Source organism: Scomber scombrus, chromosome 23, assembly GCF_963691925.1.
Source record: "Scomber scombrus chromosome 23, fScoSco1.1, whole genome shotgun sequence".
Taxonomy (NCBI): domain Eukaryota; kingdom Metazoa; phylum Chordata; class Actinopteri; order Scombriformes; family Scombridae; genus Scomber; species Scomber scombrus.
In genome coordinates, this window is record NC_084992.1 from 4,036,981 (window position 1) to 4,059,592 (window position 22,612).

Here is a 22,612-nt window from a genome sequence, read left to right on the forward strand (position 1 = left end):
CACTTCTACCATTAACTACTGGACTAGTGTTTTCCAATACACCATGGTAAATTGTGTGATACACTTGACTCTGAATATGAAGCGATGTAAAGAATAGTAGTGTGTATTGGTATGTGCACACATGTGCTCAAGACTGCAAGTGTGGGTATTGTGACGCAGACATTAAAAGATGGCGGCAAAATGGCGGTTTCTACGAAAGGCATACGCCCTTTACACAGGAAATGTACATATCCACACAGAAATCCACCAAATACAGTTTGAAAACACATTTTAGTTAATGCTGGTATGACTATGAGACAGAGAATGAATGAACATTTTTAATTCAGTTATTTTGTACTACATAATTTATGTTTAACATAATTGTCTTCCGTCTCTGCACTTGAGATGCACGAAACACTGTATAGTGTACTTTATACTCAAAATGTCCAGTGGTTCTACAAAGCTCATCGTTATGAAAACTTCACGCATTATTTCAAAAAGCAAGCCTTTTCTTACCTGGGTCTTTTTTTCCCTCACATGTTTCTTTTCAAATAATCCCAAAAAAAAATCCAGAGGTTTTTTGCTTGGATAGGTATTAAAATGATTTATATTTTTTTACCTTCTGCAGTACCTGTTACATTAACAGTACATCTGCTACTGACACTTTTCCTTTCAGCGTTCTTTCCTAAAGTACAGGAGGCGTGGACGAGGAATCAGGAACGTCATCAGGTGTCAGGTGTTATCTCTCATACGGTAAAAAGTGGATGACAGTTGAGTCTATCAAAATGAAGCAGTATGACGAAGACAGGGGTTGTTGGGGAGTTTGATATAACCTATTTTTGAATGTTCAACAGCTCCTTGCTATCTTAGCTACAGATGAGAGGAAGCTCAGCCTGAAGGCGAGCATGGACACGTTTATGTAGGCAAACAATACTGACAGAAATGTAGAAAAATATGTCATGAGATCAAATATACAAAAAAAGATGTCTCTCAACAGTCTCTCATCATCTCTACAGCTTCATCAGTTTGGTTAAAGAATAAAGAATCTCTATTTTTAATAATGTTCCCTTTAATTACGTAAGTTTAGCATCCATTTTTCCCTCTCTTTTAATAATAAATGGAAGTTTTCTACGATCACTGCAGGCTGATCTGACACCAAATCCACACACAATAATTAAGCATCGGCATATAAAGCAACACATGAAAGAAACACATGAGCCAAGACACACAACAGATTAATGAACACTTATATCAGCTTACAAATACATTAAGGTGCATTACCATGATTACATTTTTATATACTGCCTATTTATGTTAAATTGGGAGACTTCTATCTGAGCCTCTAGCATGAAAGAGGAAACTAAAGCTGCAAAAAGCAAATTAAAGTATATTATAGACATTCAATTAAAAGTAAGAACATGCAAAAACAATGTGATGTGAGGAAACTGCTGCTCCTACAGAAACACACACTACAGAAGACTTAACAAATCCACAGACAGGCCTGTCCAGAGCTACTTTACTTTTTTTTAGTCGGTGCTGTTTGCCACTGTTGTATCTAATGTCTAATTAAGCTGTTGACGTTTTTATTAGCTTAGGGGTTTTTTTTCCAGTTCTGTCAGTGTTGTCGGCCTACGTGACGCTTGTCCATGCTCATTCTCTCTCTCTCTCTCTCTCTCTCTCTCTCTCTCTCTCTCTCTCTCTCTCTCTCTCTCTCTCTCTCTCTCTCTCTCTCTCTCTCTCTCTCTCTCTCTCTCTCTCTCTCTCTCTCTCTCTCTCTCTCTCTCTCTCTCTCTCTCTCTCTCTCTCTCTCTCTCTCTCTCTCTCTCTCTCTCTCTCTCTCTCTCTCTCTCTCTCTCTCTCTCTCTCTCTCTCTCTCCCCCCTTCCCACATCTCACGGCCAGATCGTTGACTATCGCCCTGTTTTTCTGTTCCTGCAGCTTTACCTCGGCCAAACTCCAGCCCTATCTCCAACCCTCCTGTCTCAGTATGACTCCCTGCTCTCAGGAATGAGGTAAGCCAGGCAGATGGGGGATTCCAGGAAGAAATGGAGGACCATTTCCTCCTCTCTGCTCTCTGTCTCCAAGTGTCTTTTAAAACAATATTCATATACCTAATGCCTCTATGTACATTGCAACAGTTTTTGGTTGCTATAATCATTCCTCCTAGTCATACTGGTCGTGAACTATATTTTGAGAGATGGGAAATAGTTAAGATAAACTTAAGGTCCCTCAGCTGCAACAATAAAATGCTGCTTACACAGTGATCCATCGGTAATAGTTTCAAGCACCCATCCCCCATCATCTAACAAATGACTCACTCCAGCAAGAAACCTTTCACTGCAGTCATCCAAATTGCTTCAGGGGTACAACAGAAAAGCAGATCACCATCAGAGGTTTGACAATGACTGATTAACTTTTCAAATTAAAGGTTCTGTGTTCTTAGCAACATTAGAGTATTGTGCAGGCACATTGCCATGCATACTTCCTGCATCAGATCATCAGGATATCGCCTTAAAGCAATTTGGATGACTGTAAAACTTAATTTTGCAGTTCAGCTGCTAAAGCTTGTATGAGTGGATATTTTTCTGTGATTGTCATGAATGAGAAATGCTGCACAACATGCATTTTTAAATAAAGACAGTGGATGTAGCAGAGTTTGAATGTGTCCTGTACCATCGTATAAACCCACACACTCACACCCCTGATGACTCAGTGAAGTGAGATGGGGAATGAGTTGTTTGCTCTCTTCAGTGTAGAATTAGTCAACACAAGCCACCACTTGATTTGATGTGACTATTCAAAATATATGTTTAGAGGAGAGACTGCAGTGGGATATTAGTCTTTCTGTTATTTTCCAATCATACAGATTTGAACTTGAATCCCACCGTTCAGGTTTTAAAGATTGAGGCACATAAACTTGCCTCTGGCAATGAGTGTTGCTCACATTATACATTGCACTGGCAGGCTTTGCAGCAGTGTCGTATTTCAAAGAATCCAAATGAATTCCTGACTTCATTGTATATCTCCACACCCAGACGACACTTTGAATACAGAGTTAACATCTCTAGTGTACCGTGAATAAATCATAAGACTGGAACTAATATTAACATTAAATACATAAATGTTCATCTCACATTTTTCCTGTTTGTCTAAGAAGATTTCTCACATGCATTCATACTACCTTTAAAGTATTGTGTTTTCCTGTGCCGCCATTTTGTTTTAAAAAAGTGAAAACCTTATCTTTATTACTTTTGGTTGACATTCATAGGCCACCACATAAATGTACATCTATCTAATGAATCACCATGCCTGAAGACTGACCTTTCTTGCAGAGTCACTGGGCCTGATTTAATAAAGATTTGCAAGTGTCAAAACGTGCAAACTTGACATCACCTGCAAAAAAATGTGCAAGTTGATCTACTAACATGGTACACTGAGGCTTGCATCTTTCAAATGTGCAAGATAATACGTGCTGTCCATTTAGTACGTCTGCCTTAATGAATATGGGGTGTTTTTACCCCAGTGTGCAAAATACAGGAAAGAGAAAATGCAACAATGTTAATTTAGCACACACATTGATATTTACCAAACCTGGAGATCATTTTGCTGATGGTAACTGCAGGTTATAACCAGCTGTTACTGTGGAGAGGAGGAGACGGAGGCACAGGGACGGGATGCAGAGAATTGTTTTTTTCCAGTGTTTTTGGTTTTACTAACAGCATTGACTCTGTCACAAATACTCTCCCATATAACGTTTTTTCTGGTAATATTTTTGTTTCTGTTGTAACTCAATATGTTTGTTAACCTCTTCCACTAGAACCTCTAATTCCATGGGATCAAATTTCATTTTGTGCTTGTCACCTGCAAAACGCACGCTATCTAAACGAGCAATCTGTTGCACTGCACACGTGATTGAGTACATTTATTTGGGATCTTAGTAAATCAGGCCCACTAAGTCATGGCCATGTGGCTTTATATACGGGTACAGGGCATTGTTGTGATATATAGTGATTTCTCCCCATAATGCGAAATTATTATGTAGACAACTTCCAAAATTGCAGTGTCCAGAAGCTGCAGTGGTTCAGACAGTTTTTGACAGACATGAAAAAACTCTAAAGCTTGGATGTGTGAGCGGCCTACTTATTTGCTTACAGATTAAGCCTCACTAAAGGTATATCATCCACTGCCCAGTCTTCTTCAAACAAAAACCACAGTGACTCTTCACAATACCACTGGTATTTGAGAAAACCAGTTGAATCTGGCAGGCAAATGCAAATATGACAACCTATCTGACAACCAAATGCCACAGAGCCGGCCACTTTAGTCTGTTGTTCTGCTTTTGTAAACAAAACACTATGCAAACCTGAAGGATTCAGCTGTACCGGAGCTGGCCAAGAAATAACTGGGTGAAAGGAAGACACATGTCTCACTATACTCTCTCTTCCACTTAACCTATTTTATTAATAGTTGTCTCTTTTAAGGCCGTAAATCTGTTAAAGTTTGCATTTTGAGCTTATTTTTCTACTGTTCTGTCAGTATTGTTTGTCTACATAAACTTATCCATACTTGCCTTCAGGCTGAGCTTCCTCTCATCCGTAGCTAAAATAGCAAGGAGCTGCAGGTGTGATTTTCCTGCTGCTCTCTGCTCTCAGTCTTCAAGTGTTTTTTAAAATAATATTCATGTACCTAATACCTGTATGTACATGTATGTGTGTACAACAGTTTTTGGCCGCTGTAATCATTCCTCCTGTTCATACTGGTTGAGACTGAGCTCACAACCCCCCCCCCCCCCCCCCCCCCCGGCAGAGTGCCAGTGTTAATATCAAGAAAAAGGTAACAGACATACTATAAACTGATTTCTGTGTCTCCCTGAACTGCTGTGAGGCTCCATTTCACTGCATCAACACTTTTAAGTTGTTGGAACAAACACACGGAATATGTAGCATGTGATTCAGTCTTTAATTGAAAACAGCTGCTGGAAACGACATGGCTGAGGCTCAACCAAAACAGTTCATATCAGAAATCTCTGTGTGTGATATTTACAGAATAATCAGAGTGATTCACTGCTAATATAATGGACACATTTATAAATATCTCCAGAGAACAGATATTAATATCATTGCTTAACTAATCTTAATTAGGAGCTTTTATTGTACTCATACTTTCATTTTAGAAAGTGCTACACAAGCAAACCCTGTCTTTATTACCTTTATACTTTTTTTTTTTTAAGATTGTGTTGGCATAGATGCCTTTATTTATCAGTAGACAACAGGAAACATGGGCTAGAGAGAGGGGTGTGACATGCAGCAAAGGACCTTCGATCGGGATTCGAACCAGGGTTGGCTGTGTATATGGCATGCGCTCTAACCACTCGACCACCTGCGCACCCAGTTATAAAACTTTTATATTGGCCACTATATAAATGCTGTTAAATATAACAGTGATAGCAGAAAGCAAACACTGCAGGGCGTGTCAGATTATCTTGTCCCACTTTATATTCATCTGAGACCCTCCACACAATGATTTCTCCCCTCTCTCTGGATCAGACTCACCAGTCTCATCAGTGTGTTTGATGCAGCAGCTTTTAAAACAAAACCTGTGATGTTTCATCTGCTCTGTTTGCAGTAAATTTGCTATCTGATTTTTAAAACTATCAATTAAGATAATGGGAATTGTTTAGGGCCAAAATACACTTCTGATCTCCTGCTATTATTATGAACCATCAGATGTAGGACACCTTATGGCCTTCTCTTTAATTTCATGGATTTAAAAAAATAATCTCAAATTGAGGGGGTGAGTGAAAATCATCACTGGACCTCTGAAGTTAAGTTACCTCTTTTCCACTGACACTGACCAAAGTTTAAAACAGGTTACAGGAGACCTCTACAAAAAGTTATTGTGGTTTCTTTGAGCACAATATTTCTGAACTCGAGGCCACAGACTTTCATTTTAACTTTTTTGCTAGCATTACTTAAAAAAATTCTAGTTTTTTTTTTCAAAGAAATGCACCTTTAACAACCTGATACATGTCAAAGGTATGGATTTTAATACATTTTTTTATTTGGTGCAAAAATACTGCACGGCTGCATTAAGTAGTAGTAGTTATATGTATTTCATTTCCTTTTTATGTATTCATATTTATATATATATATTTATTTATTTATTTATCCATCCATCCATCTTCTGCCGCTTATCCGGGGTCGGGTCGCGGGGGCAGCAGCCTAAGCAAGGAAGCCCATCCTAACTAGATGCCCGAGCCACCTCATCTGGCTCCTCTCAACGCGGAAGAGCAGTGGGTCTACTCCGAGCTCCTCCCGGATGACCGAGCTTCTCACCCTATCTCTAAGGGAGAGCCCAGCCACCCTACGGAGGAAGCTCATTTCGGCCGCTTGTACCTGCGATCTTGTTCTTTCGGTCACTACCCAAAGCCTCTTCACCACGACGGATCTGTGCAGAGCCCGCATTACTGCAGACGCCACACCGATCCGCCTGTCCATCTCCCGCTCCATCCTTCCCTCACTCGTGAACAAGACCCCGAGGTACTTGAACTCCTCCACTTGCGTCTCCACACCCGGAGAGTGCACTCCACCCTTTTCCAGCTGAGGACCATGGACTCGGATTTGGAGGTGCTGATTCTCATCCCGGCCACTTCACACTCGGTGGTGAACCGATCCAGTGAGAATTGTAGGTCACGGTCTGATGAAGCCAACAGGACCACATCATCCGCAAAAAGCAGTGACCCAATCCTGAGGTCACCAAACCGGAGCCCCTCAACGCCCTGGCTGCGCCTAGAAATCCTGTCCATATAGATTATGAACAGAATCGGTGACAAAGGGCAAACCTGGCGGAGTCCAACCCTCACTGGAAATGAGTCCGACTTATTACCGGCAATTCGGACTAAGCTCTGACACCGGTCGTACAGGGAACGGGCGGCCCGTATCAGGGGGTCCGATACCCTGTACCCCCCACAGGACTCCCCGAGGGACACGGTCGAATGCCTTCTCCAAGTCCACAAAACACATGTGGACTGGTTGGGCAAACTCCCATGCACCCTCAAGGATCCTGCAGAGGGTGTAGAGCTGGTCCACAGTTCTACGACCCGGACGAAAACCACATTGCTCCTCCTGAATCCGAGGGACCCTCCTCTCCAGTACCCCCCGAATAGACCTTACCAGGGAGGCTGAGGAGTGTGATCCCCCTATAGTTGGAACACACTCCGGTCCCCCTTCTTAAAAAGAGGGGCACCACCCCAGTCTGCCAATCCAGAGGCACTGCCCCCGATGTCCACGCGATGTTGCAGAGTCGTGTCAACCATGACAGCCCCACAACATTCAGGGCGGATCTCATCCACCCCTGGGGCCCTGCCACCGAGGAGCTTTTTGACCACCTCGGCAACTTCAGCCCCAGAGATAGGAGAGTCCACTACCGGGTCTCCAGGCCCTGCTTCCTTACCGGAAGGCATGTCGGTGGGATTGAGGAGGTCTTCGAAGTATTCCTTCCACCGATACACAACGTCCCGAGTCGAGGTCAGCAGGGCACCATACACAGTGTTGACGGTGCAATGCTTCCCCCTCCTGAGACTCCGGATGGTGGTCCAGAACCTCTTCGGAACCGTTCTCCATGGCCTCACCGAACTCCTCCCATGTCCGGACTCAATGTCCCCCACCTCCCCCGGTACATGGTCAAAGCTCTCCCGGAGGTCGGATTTGAAGCTCTCTCTAACAGGAGACTCTGCCAGACGTTCCCAGCAGACCCTCACAATACGTTTGGGTCTGCCAGGTCTGACCGGCATCCTCCCCCACCATCGGAGCCAACTCACCACCGGGTGGTGATTAGTTGACAGCTCCAACTGTTATTTATTTATTTTTATTAATTTATATAAAATACGTATATATTTATTTCACATTAATCTGTGCAATAAGAATATCTGGTATATTACCACTCAATACCAGTATTGCTCTTGTAAATCTACTATCGACTATTTTACTACACATTTCTTACTATTATTGTTCTTATAGTTTTTTTTTTGTACTTATTGTATTTATTGTTCTTTATTCTTTTTCGTATAGGTTTTTGTCTGAAAACTGCTGCTGGACACGAGGTAGATGAGACCAGTGAGACTGAACCAGAGAGTTAATGTGCCATCAAATCAAAGCTACGAGCATAAAGAGGCTAAAAACCTACATAGAGCTGCAGTTGTGATAATTCTTGTGAGGTCATGGTTAGCAAAACGGACACATTTTTATTTTTTGTTACCAATAGAAAAATTATACTAAACACAACCACTGGCTTAAAGCATCACTCAGGGATGTAAATAAATGACTGCTTCGGCCCATTTTCCATTTGGGATGGGGGACACCTTCATTAGGACTCACATTGTGGAGCTTTGATGTATTGCCATCCTGATCTTGCCCTGTATGATTGATAGATAAAATTAAGAGCAGAACAAGCATACACATACAACAGTTCCAATAAAAATGGAGCACACACACACACCTCTTCCTTGTTGACATTTCCATGCTTTAAATACTCCAAAAGCTTAGACTATAACAACAACTCCAACTACAACAACAACGGCAACTCCAACTATAACCCATGGATCCCCTGGTGGTGGCGGGGTAGTGAGGGTACCTGGATGAAGACAGAAAGAGCAGTGTTTGTATCCAATATCAGATGCAACAACTTAGTAGAAGGGGCAGGACCATTACACCAATTCACCGATTGTCGAAAATCAGAGCAACTGGAGAAAATTCTGAACATGAATCAAACCTGCAATGCATATTTTTTTACTGGAAAACACATAAAATTAAATATCTTCCTTCTAGTATGTGACTGAATTAGCAGTCACTAAACAAATATTAATCCTCACATACTGTTCAGGTCACACACACCAAAGGTCTTTTACCCTGAAAAGTGGCCCAAAATGCACAAAAATGAAAATATTTTAAAATGTTATACTTTTGTATAGGTGTTATAAATATTGAGGCTGTTCTGGGTCAGATTATCTCCGTATCTATTGACATGTGTTTTAGTGAAATGAATAGTTAATAGTTTTAATAAGATAGTAGTTATGAGGATTTCTTTTTATGATGTAGCAGTGAAGACTGATGGCTCTAATGGTTATACAATAAACCCCACAGCTCCATAAAGATCTGCTCATTTTACACTTAACATATAAAATAACATTTAACCACCAAAAAGAGACATAAAAATGATTAAAAAGAGACTTAAATTGACTAAAGAAACCTTAAAAAGACCAAAAAGAGACATAAAAATGACTAAAATCAACCTACAGTTAGTTTGAGTGACAGCTGCCATCTGGTTACCGTAGCAACTATGAGATGGCGTGACTAAAGAGACTCAAAACTACCAAAAAGAGACATTTCCATCATTATTGCTATGTTATATTTTCATGTCTGAGGTAAAATAGGACATGATATTGTGTGATAGGAGATGTTTAGTGGTGTAAAAGCTAATAAATACACTCTTTCTGCTCTCTGAAACATGAATCAAGGTTTAATCACATTTATTGATCAGTCAGATCCACTATTGATGCTTTCTAAACAAATCTGTCGTTCAAATTTTAGAATAGACACTTTTTATGAAGGGATTAATTCCAAGTCAAAATAGACCTGTGTGTAGAATATGAACAGTATAGGGTTAAGGCTGTGAAAATAGATGTTGCTCCTTGAAATTAGATTTGTGATTGTTGATGTATTATTTGTACAATATGAGGGTACTAAAGTCATTACTAAATGAGCAGCCATTGTAACAGTTCAGTGTGTTGACCTACCATTAGGAGCTACCATTACAGAGTCTGGTGGAGACATGTTGTCGTTCTTTCCATCATTAATCCGATTGATATTCAAGTCAAAATCCTCTGTGGAGGAAGTCTGTATTAGTATTAAAACACACTACAGCAGTACATAGAACCTGATGAAGGGCGAGCTTTCATTAAAATGAGTCAACTTACCAACAGCATTGGTGTTTTATCATTTGTCAGGTAACACCGGTACTGTCCCGAGTCATCAGTTCTGAGTCTGGACAGATGAAGTGTGATTGGTCCTTCCCTGACAGCATCTTCATCATACTTCACCCGTCCTGCAAATTGCTCATGCTGAGACTCTGGGACCTCAACACCTTTTACCATGCAATACAATGTCTTCTCATTTGTCATGAGAACACAGCAGAACAATGCTTGAAACATGTTTGTTTTGGGCAGATGGTTCAATACTATAGTGATTTTGCCATTCTCCTCTGCCTGATAGGGGGTCGAAGTCCCACTCAACTCAGACATCCCTGTAGTGGACAAGGGGGTACAAAAAGGGCTTTATGTGGATTCAACTGGCACAAAGTTAATATTTAACAACACATTTATATTAAAGAACTGATAGTCAATATTTACAGTTAAATGTGATGAAGTAGGCTTGGCACTTTATGTCAGAGCAGTAATTGTGCTACAAGATACAAATGTCACATCAGTGTCCAAACTAATGCAGAACTCCATTAAAGGAGTTAACTGTGTGTTTATTTTGTTCACCAGGGGTCAAATTTACAGTGTTTTAAATGTGAAACTAACCACAGACGGAGATCAGAAGGGCAAGAAACAGGGTCTTCTCCCTGCAGAGAGGAGACAGTTTTGTTAGAGGAAGATGATTTTATTAATACAGAACAAATTGGTTGATCACTTATACTTATTAACCTATTACTACATTTATTCAAGTGCATCCTCAGCGTGAGATATTATTGTAAAGTTTGATGAAAAATTTCGCAGCTGACAGATGTTCTCCTGTGAATGAAACACGGTTGTTTAAATATTGTTATTAATTTATTTCTGACCTTTGACCCCTACTATTATAAACTCAGGTTAAATTGTTTGTCAGCTTTCCATAGCTACCAAATACATTAATGGTTGGCATGATCTCTACAAACAGCACTGTTTATGTTGATGTTATTCTGGTCTAAAGTTAATTATAATGAGTATTTATTCAAAAAAAGTATGAAGAGGAGGAATGATTACAGCGAAGGAAAACGCCCTTTACTGAATTTGACACCTGTCATTTAAATTAAATCAGAGCCTAATGTATTTCTTGTGTAAATATGCATATATTTCTCCATTTTATTAGTAAACTTGTGTTGAAGCTGTATATGATTGCACAAACTTTTAATAGCGCTCACTAGGTCAGAACTATGACGGAATCTCTTTCTTCTCCATTTGACAAAACGCCATTAGAGTAAAATGGCTGAAGTCAGCGCCTGACTCAGAGTAAATATATGCATTACTTAACCATTAAATAAAGCTGTGCTAATGAGTATTCAGACCTTTTACTTAAGTAATAGTACCGATACTGCTATAAATACTCCATTACCATTAAAATTCCTGCACAAAACATGCGGAAGTAAAAGCACTCACGTGGTCACATTGGTGGCAAATAAAAGAACCATGCGTCGCCATATTGCTTTCTGCGTATAACAGACACTCCAGAGTACTCAGATCATCCCTTAAAGGCACTAAAGTGTATGCAAGTGTTGATTTAAAACTAAATAAAGGCCTTGAAAGTTTTGGTGAATAAGTCAATTGCTGTGGAAGTAGCACCTTCAATCGATTAGTAGAAGTAAGATACATTTCCTGTCGGCCGTTATCGTGGATGTATGAAAAGAACTTACAATCTTATAATAAAACTATGGCCGTTATATTAACAGAAGAAAGCAACATCGAGGTAAAAGGATACTTTACCCAGTCATAAGGTTTGCAGCCACGAGGATGTGCACGAAACTTCTTAAGCATCTGCTGTTAACTCTGTGTTGGTCTCTGTGGAGAAAAAAACAACTTTACAAATGAAGCTGTGGCAAAACGATCATTTATCATCATTAAGCATGAAAAACAAGAACAAGAATATATGAAAAGCAGCAGAGCAGCCTGATTACCATGTCCTCCACTACTCCAGCAAGAAAAAAAAGAGGAAACTACTGTTACATGTGAAAACGAGAACTGAAGACAGTCCTTCGGAGGTGGGGCGGAGAGATGGTCTACTGGTGTCATAGGATTTTCCTAAATCAGAGGCCATTAAGGGGCCACATTTCACTGAGAGAGGACAAGTATATGTTCAACATCCATACACAATTCCTTATTCAGTAAGGCACATCATTTTCTCTAACCCGAAATGCAGAAATGTCTGAGAGGAGCAAAAGGTTTGACCCCTATTTGATTGTGAATGCAACTCAGCTTTTAAAACCCAACTGCCACGATGGAAACAGACAATATGAAGTTTACTAAAGTTCCCTTAACGTCATTTACAGGATGAAAACATGCATACCATCAGATCAGAGGGGCACAATAAGTCCTTGGCTGCACAGGACGCCATGTTCTGTACTGAGAAATGTCTATAAAGAGGGAAATGAAATAAGACTTACTTTACTCTTTCTCAAATGTGAAAGCACCATGACTAACACAAACAGTAGTTACCTAAATGTTGATCCCTATAAGTAGTATCTTATTTATATTCTGCACACTACAACAGCAGAATGAAAACAGTCGTTTACCATCAGGTCCTACAGGGGAAGAATAAAGGAACAGGAGACGATTGATGAAAAGCTACCTTCACTAACCTCACTCTGGCTCTCTTCATCCAAATCTGTGTCATCCAAGTTACAGTAACAAACATATGTCCTGTATGAAGCAGGTTTAAAAGCAGAGGAATGAAGACCCAGTAAGTCTTGTTTCCTGTCCAGATTACCTCTCTGTATGATTTATTTAACATCATGTATCACAACAGTCACATACGCACAATGCATGTTTCCTTCAGTTCAGAGTTATGTAGTTCAATTTCACTTTTTTCCCTATTCAAGGCCTTCTTACTTTAACTTACATCGCTATATATCAGTCATCTCTCATCATCTTGCATTTTCTTTTTTTTGTCACAGTACAAACTGGTTCACAACACAATTCACATTAAGTGTAGGCTAATTTTACAGTGTATAATACAAATTCAACAACCTACATACTTTGCTTCTGAATTTTAAAAAAAGTGCTTATGTTACATTTTAAACGTCTATTTATCAGGCAACAGGTAAATAGAGAAATGGTGGCATGCTTTATCATTAGCAGCATGCTGAATTCAAGCTTCACATTATTAACTTCCCTACCACACATGATACGATACGATGTCCCAAGAAGAAGAAGAAGAAGAAGAAGACTAAAAATGAAACAGCTCATGTTGACAACAGATATTTCTTTTTCAAATCTATTCTTCAAGTAGTTTCTTTAACCATCCCAATTTCTCTAAATCTGGTGTCATGAATGATGCTTCGCAGGCGTCCGTGTTCCTTTGTAACCTGGTCAAATATGTGTCCTTCAGTGACACCTACTGGAGGAAAATAGTAACTACAAAAGAAATGACCCCTTCATATAGTAGGGCCTACTACAGGCCTAGAGGTCTCAGTTTTTAGGGACTTTTAATTGGAGGGCTGTTAACTCAGGCCTGTCTACTGTGATATCTGCTCTCATTTTAATACTGTTCTTCTTAACTCACAATAAACACTTGCAGCTTTATTTATTGTTGATTGAAAGACAAAAACTTGCCACCTCTTTGCGTTTCTGAAGATCAAATCTATTCTTGTTCAACAGGTTGTGAACATAACCGTTACATACCGTTCAGAGTCAAATTTATTTTTAAACATTTGAGAGCTGTACCAACTCCTACACACATTTCTTTTAGCCAGACTTTTCCTAATGTGACCCACAGAAACAAAAATGGAAATCAAATGCATTATTGTTTATGTTTGTGCAGCTGATACACATGTTTATGAATGTAAATGTACAAATTTAACCAGTGTTTAATATATTCTATAAAATGTTCTCCTGGACCATAAAATAGTGATTTTGAATGTCTTTTTTCCATAAGATTAATCAATCATTTATTAAGGACTGATGGGGAATTTATGAATGTGAATTGGTGTAGAGACTAATTATGAGTCAGAATATGAACAGTATGTAAAGGGTTAAAAACAGTGTTCACACATTAAAAAGTAATTTCTGGTTTATTAGACTTCTGTGGTGACACCAATGCTTCTGCTCAGATAGGAAATTCACTTTATATTTCACATTTATTTTGTTATCTACAACAGATTCGTAAAAAATATGTAAACGTTTTCATGTAGCTAATGAGAGTCAAAGCCTACATCAAGGGGTCAAATACTTTTGTGGGAGACTCTCATTTGGCCCATGAGTCTTTATTTGCCTGCCATTGCTGTAGGCGTATATCCCATCATTGATAGCCATTGGTATTGAACAAATGCGTAATATTAAATTATTAAAAATGTAATAATGATTACATTTGAATAAATATAGAATGCAGTGGTTATGTACTTAGATTTTGGGGGAGATTAGTGGCACAGTACAGTAGAACATCTGCAGTCTGGTCGGCGTTCTTGCTACAGAATGCATGTTCTGTTGAGTTTGAAGTATAAAAGACACAAAAGACAGCCACTGTCTATCCACATAACTTTATTCTGGTTGAAATGAATATAATATCTTCATGATAACCTTAGCATTATACATACATAATCTTATATTGTACACAAGACTCCCAGTGCCTATGACCACATTCATTCAGTGATTCATTACATATGATTAAATCAGTCAGGTCAAATGTTGAAAAGAAAGTGAAATCTACTTTGAATGTAGTGTTTAAGATGAAACAGACCATTTACTTGTTGAATATATGCAGTGGTGTAAAGTACATTTTACTCAAGTACTGCACTTAAGTTCAATTTTGAAATACTTGTACTATCCCATTATACTTCTTTATACTTCCGCTCCACTACATTTTAGAAGTTAACGTGTTAGAAGCAGGAAAAATGGGCATATGTGAGGATCTGAGGGTCAAATTGTGATGGCTAGATAAATGGGTCAGAGCAACTCCTGGTATGTAGTGGTCAGTACCTACCAAGAGGGTCCAAGGTAGGACAACTGATGACCCTGGGAAAGGGTTATGGGAAGTTATAGTCACTATGGGAAGAAGGCAAGTCAGTGGAGGCAGTGTGATGCTCTGAACAATGTTCTGCTGGGAAATGTTGGGTCCTGGCATTAATGTGGATGTTGCTTTGACATGTACCACCTACATAAACAGACTACGTACACCCCTCCATGATGACAGAAGTCCCTGATAACAGTGGCCTCCTTCAGCAGGATTACACATTGCCACACTGCAAAGATTGTTCAGGAATGGTTTTAGTTGAGTTCAAAGGTGTTACACCTTGGCCTCCAAGTTCATGAGGTCTCAATCCAATTGAGCACCTGTGGGATATGCTGGGAAACAGGTCAGATCCATGGAGGCCCCACCTCACAACTTATTTGACTTAAATGATCTGTTGCTAATGTCTTGGTGCTGGATATCAGAGCACATCTTCAAAAGGCTATTGGAGTCCATGCATCAATGGGTTAGAGCTGTTTTGGGGCTTACACAATGTTAGGCAGGTGGTTCTAAAGTTTTGGCTGATTGGTATAGATACAACAATATAGAGTAGGAAAACAATACAAAATACAAGCTTTTAAGAATAGTGTCACATTGGTCAAACATGCAAAAAAATAAAAGTGTTGGTTTGGAGCTCAAGTTTGAAAATGTTCCTTTTCAGTTTTGTCAGTCACAGTGTTACAAAAATTTGTATAGACTTCAATCTTGAAGTCTTGATTTGTGTAAACCAGAATATTTTACTTACTATGTTTACTTGTGTTTTAAGTCTCTGCAAGTTGTATTTAGTTGAATTATTGAAAGGCTAGAAAAGGACCAGGCACATTGTATAACTGAGTTGTAAAATGAAACTTAAATAACAAAATGTGGAATCTTAACTACTGTGAGTCTTGACTCTCTTAACAATTATGTTTGTGTTTTAAGTTTTTACCAAAAAACAGTATTAACACTTTTTTTGGTCAGTCACTATTGGCTGTTGAACTGTTGCTACGGGTTGCTATAGTCAACTCAAGTCTAAGGTCTTGGTCCTGACTGGTTCACACAGCCTACTTCACATTGTTTCTCAAAGTTGGGTGATTCATGAGGAGGCCATTCGACCAAACAGACTAAAAACATGATCTTTGGTGCAAAGTTACATAATGTGTTAAATAGCGTATGAGCACCTTGGCTTAAAGTACATTATCTTGATGTTTCTATGGTGAAAAAGTGTAAGACCTAAATGATAAGTACGATGATTACATTATTAACATGATTTGTAGTTGCCATAACTATCACTAAACAAGCTGATTTGTGCACAAGGTGATCACAAAAAGCAGAGCATGTCCACTTACACAATACAATACATTCCCACCTCAGTTGTGGAAGGCGCCTAAAAGCTGAGACAGAGTTTAATCAATTCTTGTTGCTGATACTCAGTGGAGGTCCGAAATCATTTGCCGTCTTCTGACACCTGCTGTGATTGAAGCCATTAGTGTGAGGATGTTAATGGAGCAGGAGTCCCACGGTCTGATCTTTTGTGCCATGTCCGTTCACACTTGTAGCAGTTTGGAGTTGAGGCGCTCAAATTTGGGGGAAGTGCCTGAAAGACAACAGTAAGTCCAGATGAAGCACTGTCACATACAAATAAAATCAGAACACACAAGAAACATTTCCAGTCAAAACTAAACTAAAAGCACCATTCAGGTCTTCTATTTAAAGGATATGGCTGTAGATGTTCAATAGTTTTCTTTTTATCAACAAATACCATAAAAAGACCAACACCAACAATGACCTAATCTACTAGGTAGATAGATAGATAGATAGATAGATAGATAGATAGATAGATAGATAGATAGATAGATAGATAGATAGATAGATAGATAGATAGATAGATAGATAGATAGATTTACTTAATCTTTATTTTATTTAAAATGTCAAAGCAGCAATACATGGCACAAACATGGCACAAAGACAACAAACATAGAAATCACACAAAATACCTAAGAATATATAAAAACACACCCTCTAGAACCCAGTATAAAAGTGCAATGAGTATATAGATAAAAGTGCATGTAAAGGCACAATAAATACATAGGTACAATAAGTACAGTATATGAGTAAATGTACTCGGTTACTTTCTACCACTGCCCTCTAGAGACACAAAATGGCTTTATACTAATATTTTTTCACATATGAAGTAGTACTCCCAAACACCTGGAGACACACTTTAATTGACAGAGTTGCTCTTTAAGTAAAGTAAAAGAGTAATGCAACAACAAACATACCTTCGTGTTGATGATGTCGATGTTGATGTCGATGTCGATGTCGATTTACAATTATTACCAGAGGTTTCACAGCTGGAGTTGCCAGATATAGACCATAAACTACTAGAGCTGCCAGAGCCACAGCTGCTAGAGCTGGTCCAACTACGGTCAGATAATAGGATCTACCATGTCGCTGCTTTGGAACTCCTCGATGGTGTTTTGCAACTGCATGAAGATGGTACATCAGAGAGTGATTTTAGGTGCAGTTCATCAACTGCAGAACATTCAACAGCCTGACTGAAACACAGAGTAGTATTTGAAGTCTGTATTATCTTAAAAATCTACATGTTGGCAAATGGACCACAGTAGTTTTCAAGCTATTCGGCAGATTTTTTAAAAACGTTATTAATCCAGTACAAGTCAAAAGTTTGGATACACTTTCTCATTCAAGTGGAAGGTGTGTCCAAAGATTTGACTGGTAGACTACTGTATATTTCATTATAACATTAAACTGTAATAAATTAAAATGAAAAGGTCTGTTAACCCTCCTGTTGCCTTCCTGTAAACCCAGGTCAAAATTGACCCAAGGAAGTCATTTTAGACATTTTAAAGCAGAATACTTTTATATTATCCATTTGCAGAGATAAGAAAATTGGTTATTGGGTATGTTTAGTTTCTGATAGGTGATAACAAAGGAGTAATATGGTACTACTGAGCTATGAAAAGTTACACATGATATGTAACGTCTATGTTATTATTAAATGTGTAACCAGGTAACCGTTTAATAATGAGAATGCATGCCTTCGACATTTCTTTAACATCTTTTGACTTACCCACATTAGCTGCTTCCCAAGGTGTGCTGGTGGACACATCACTGTTATTCCCATGAGAGGTTTGGATCACATCCAAGATTAAATGTACTGTAGAGGAAATCTGTGTTAGTATTACAGTCAGATGACCACTAGCCTATACAGTATTCAGACCCACCTCCATCAAAACTTTAAATAGATCTGTACGCTGAGGCCTGGGAAGTGTGCAATAACTTGGTGTTCTGTTTGTTTTGTTTTTATTTGCTTTAATCTTTCATTGGATGTGTCATAATCACGAGTGTTTATGTAGCCTATGTGTACGTCTTTAGTTGTCATGTGTATTTTTTATGTGTATTTATTGTCTGTAAGGGCAGCTACTACAATAAACTACGCACTTTGAGTCCATGACAAATTGCCCCTAGGGGACAATAAAGTATATTCTATTCTATTCTAGTGAACACATATCTGAGTTCTGTTCTCTTACCAGAGGCCTCGAGCCCCCAGCTCTTCGTGATCTTGTCATAATTAGCAGTCAGATTACACTGGTACTTTCCAGAGTCATCAGTTGTGACTCTGGACAGATGAAGTCTGAGTTGTCCTTCTCTGAGAGCGTCTTCGTCAAACTGCACCCGTCCTGCAAACTGTTTATCCTGAGACTCTGAGACCTCAACACCATTTGTTATCTCATACAAAATCTTAACAGGCTTTGACTGGAGAACACAATGGAGGTTGGTGTGAGTCATGCCAGTTTCGTTCTGACTGGCCCATTTTATAGTGATGTTATTGTTCTCTTCGGCCTGATAGAGGGTCGGAGCTCCTTTTACAGCTAACATGCCTGAGAGTTAGAGGAAAGAAAGGCACAAGAGAGATATTTAGACACAAAGAATTTGATCTCCATATTTAAAAGTTATCATATTTACATTGCATTTACATGAAGTGTGTAACTTAAAATGAAAGTAAAAACCAACCACAGACCTATACAGTCTATGCCATAGACAGAAGAGGTCATAATCAGGATCCAAATCATGTTGTCCCTGTGAGAAGATATTTATTAGAGAAAGAAGGTTTAGAGGCGGCGGTTAAAGGAATAGTTTGACGTTTTTGGAAATACATTTTCATAATCTATGGATTATGAAAAATAGTAAATATAAGGCTTAACCAAAGGTAACTAAATCCACTGACCAGCACCTACATGTTTAATGTTAACATGCTGCATCTCATTTTGTTTAATTCGTACAAGAAAGTATAAAAACAACAATTGGCTCTTTTACAGCAGCTGCCGGGAGGAGCAGGGGGCCTGTCACTATGGATGCCTGCCAATTACGCTGATGGGTCAATAGGCTATACGCACTGCTGGGTGAATACAGTAAAAGCAAAAGTAAAAGTTATGAACTTTGTTGGGTTTGTTATTAATCGCATTTATTTTACCTTGATTATTAAAATACTTTACGTTCTGCCTTCAGGTAACAGAATATGTCTATATAAACAATAACACAAAGATGTTTTAATCACCACTTACTGTACTTGCAGAGGGAGACGAACTGCGCACTCTATAGCACCTGCTGCAGAATTTGTGTGAAAATGTGATTTTTCTTGATGTCAGACTGAACAATAAACGTCAGCTGCTGCAGAGACAAGTCAAGAAGAGCCAGGTGCAAAACAAACTCGGGGTCAGATCGTCAAATCCAAACGGCAGCAGCGTGGGAACGAAAGTTTCTCCGTGTCAATAAACTGTTCCTGAGGAAAATTGGGAGGTGGGGTCGAAATGCGTTATGAGCCAACACGATAGGCCAATCAGAAGGAGGCATGACGTACCCATAGTCTAGTTTGTTTTCCCTTAATAATTAAAGCTGATTTATTCCAGAAATCAGACGAGTGTGGTAAGAATGTGGTAAAACCTACATAAGAGGTCTACGAGATCTCATAGTCACATCAACATATAACTCTGGAACATTATGTGAGAATAGTCGCATTTTACAACTATAGGTTAAAGAAATGATGCTGAAGGACTAATGTCTCTAAATATAATCTCATTCTCTGCCTCCACCGGCTTCCCTCAAATGACCCCAACAACCTCAGTTTGTTTGAATGCCTGGAAATCCCCTTTACTATACTTTCACTTTCATTATTACAACTTAACACAACTCCCACGTCTTCTTCTTTACAGCTGCTTTACATCTTTTGACTGTTAATAGCAATCTAACATGACTATAAATAGCATGCAGTTGTTAATACTGATCAGACAGCACTAAGCATAAATCTGTTACATTGATTTTGAAATGTGCACATTTGTTTTCATGATATTTCTGTTGTATTAGTAACCAGTACTACATATACATATACATATAATATACATATACAGTACCAGTTAAACGTTTGGACACACCTTATTTTTCACTAGTATTTTCTACATTGTACCGAAGACAAAACATTTTACATTTCTTGAAATTTGCCAGATTGACTGACCTTCATGACTGTGGCTATTATCATAATATGGATTACTACAGCAATCAGTTAGGGCTATTTACAATTTACCAAAACGATCTAGTGCTGTTCTGCATTGTTGGAAATAGTAAAAAAAAAAAATAGAAATAAAGAAAAACTCTTTTGAATAAGTGAAAGTGTGTCCAAACTTTTGAGTGGAAGAGTATGGAGTCAAAGATGTCATCAAAATTCAGTAAAAAAAAAAAACCCATTAAAAACACTCATCATTATAACATATATTCATGTTGTGTTATGTTTGCATGAAATAGACACTTCTGCAAGTTAAAAAAAAACCCTTTATTTTGTATTGAAATGGTTACATGACAGAGATACAACAGCTGCACATGTGTTTCAACCATTTATTAGGACACTGAAAATAGTATTTATGCACTACTCATAACACAACACACCATTAGAACATACAAAATACACAACATACATTAGTGCAAACAGGACGGCAGCAGCAGATCGGTTATTATAATACAGATACAGAACAGTCATTCAATATTCAAGCTTGTATGGCATAGGGGGGAAACCAAGTGCCATATTCTGTGAGGTATTATCTTCAAGCAGCATTTCCCCTCAAATATTTCAAGTAAACAAGAGTAAATAAAAGGGAAGATTGTATTACATTTCTACAAACATTTTTTTTTAATTAATCAAAATTAATTCCTAGAGAAGTTAAGGACGGGGGTGCAGGGGGTCATATTTTACTCTGTTGTAAACATCATCCTTATTTGAGGTAGTTTAGAGTTGTCATTTACAGAGAATGGATCTGGCTTTGAATTGAACTCACTTCTGGAACAGTTCATGAAAATAAGATGTCAAAAATCACTTCACGGATAATCTTCTATAACATAAAAAAAATGCTGATATTCAAACTAGAGAGTCACACAATTGATCAAACAGCCACAATTATCTTTTTGTTATTGCCACTAATTAAAATTTTTGTTTAATTGTGCTGACCACCGCTGTTCACTGATGGGAGCAGCTGTAATTGTTCCATTTGAGGTGGATCCATCCAAATCCATAATCTCTGTAAATCTCTGGTGGATTTTCAATCCTTTGAAGGATTTGGTTGGTGATTCCCTTTTTTTTTCTTCTTATTGTCAACAACAGAGGCCAACAGCAGCAAATAATAAGAAACATCAGTCTCTGGATACACAGACATGTGTTAGTAAGTCATTGTTGGTTTAACTCTGCTCTGAGATTTGCTGACAATAAGAAAAATTAAGAAAATTGGCAGCCTTTCCCTTTTAGAATGAAGAGATAAAGTATGACCCTCGAGGTTGTGTCCACTTCTACAACTTCGTATTGCTAAAATTTTGTGGTAGATTTTTGTTATAATTGTAATTCTTCAATTACAAACATACAGTATCATACCCTTTTAGTGTATAAGTAATCACATTACAAACATCTATCTACCAAAAGGCCCTACTCTTAAATGTTGTGAGTGTCCTGCACAACAGGCCAGCAGACCGTTAATCTATCGTACAACGACTAACAAACAAGATGGACTTGGTAGCAAAGACTGGCCATGCTTTCATCTACCACAACATCCTTTTATGAAATTTACACAACAAAATTTGGCCGGTTAACACATTTGGCAAATTTGTTCTGTATATTAACAATACTGGATAGTTACACATTCGTGTATTGACTGGCCAAATTTGAAGCAAACCAAATGATATCCAACTGTCTTAATGAAAAGATTACACACTTTCAGTCCTATTACAGAATGAGTTTAACAAAGTAGTGATCTGTAAAGGACTGCAGTATTAATCGTGCTAATATGAAGACTGACTGTAGAAAACACAAGAAAGCATTGTTAAAACTACAGAAAAAAACAAATAATGCATAGCTGATACTACAGAGAAAAATATATATAAACTTAATATTTACATTAGGGCTGTCAGACGATAAAAATAAATAAATAAAAAAAATCACGATTAAAGCTGCAGTTGGTAACTTTGAGGATAGAGAGGACTTAGCATCAAATTTGAAGAAGTACAACTTTCAGATCCCTCCCTCTCCCTCTCCGCTGCACTCCTGCCCTGCCTCCAAAGTCCCTCCCCCAGAGGAGGCTGACGTGCACGCGACCGTGTATGCTGTTGTTGGTAACGGAG

At 38.6% G+C, this 22,612-nt stretch overlaps 1 protein-coding gene across 2 annotated transcripts; it reads right to left on the bottom strand.

Moving 5' to 3' along the window:
- Positions 1 to 14,477: 14,477 nt before the first annotated feature.
- LOC134005866 (uncharacterized) lies at positions 14,478 to 19,713 on the bottom strand. Of its 2 annotated transcripts, none has more exons than XM_062444889.1 (6): positions 19,527 to 19,713; positions 18,978 to 19,036; positions 18,487 to 18,837; positions 18,027 to 18,113; positions 17,215 to 17,418; positions 14,478 to 16,529 (listed from the first exon to the last, which is right to left on the bottom strand). In XM_062444889.1, the coding sequence occupies exons 2-6, from the start codon at positions 19,027 to 19,029 to the stop codon at positions 16,480 to 16,482; spliced, it is 744 nt and encodes a 247-aa protein (XP_062300873.1). In that variant the 5' UTR covers positions 19,030 to 19,036; positions 19,527 to 19,713; the 3' UTR covers positions 14,478 to 16,479. The 2 variants fall into 2 exon arrangements, with proteins under 2 accessions (XP_062300873.1, XP_062300871.1); XM_062444887.1 differs by having other exon boundaries at positions 19,522 to 19,713.
- Positions 19,714 to 22,612: the final 2,899 nt, after the last annotated feature.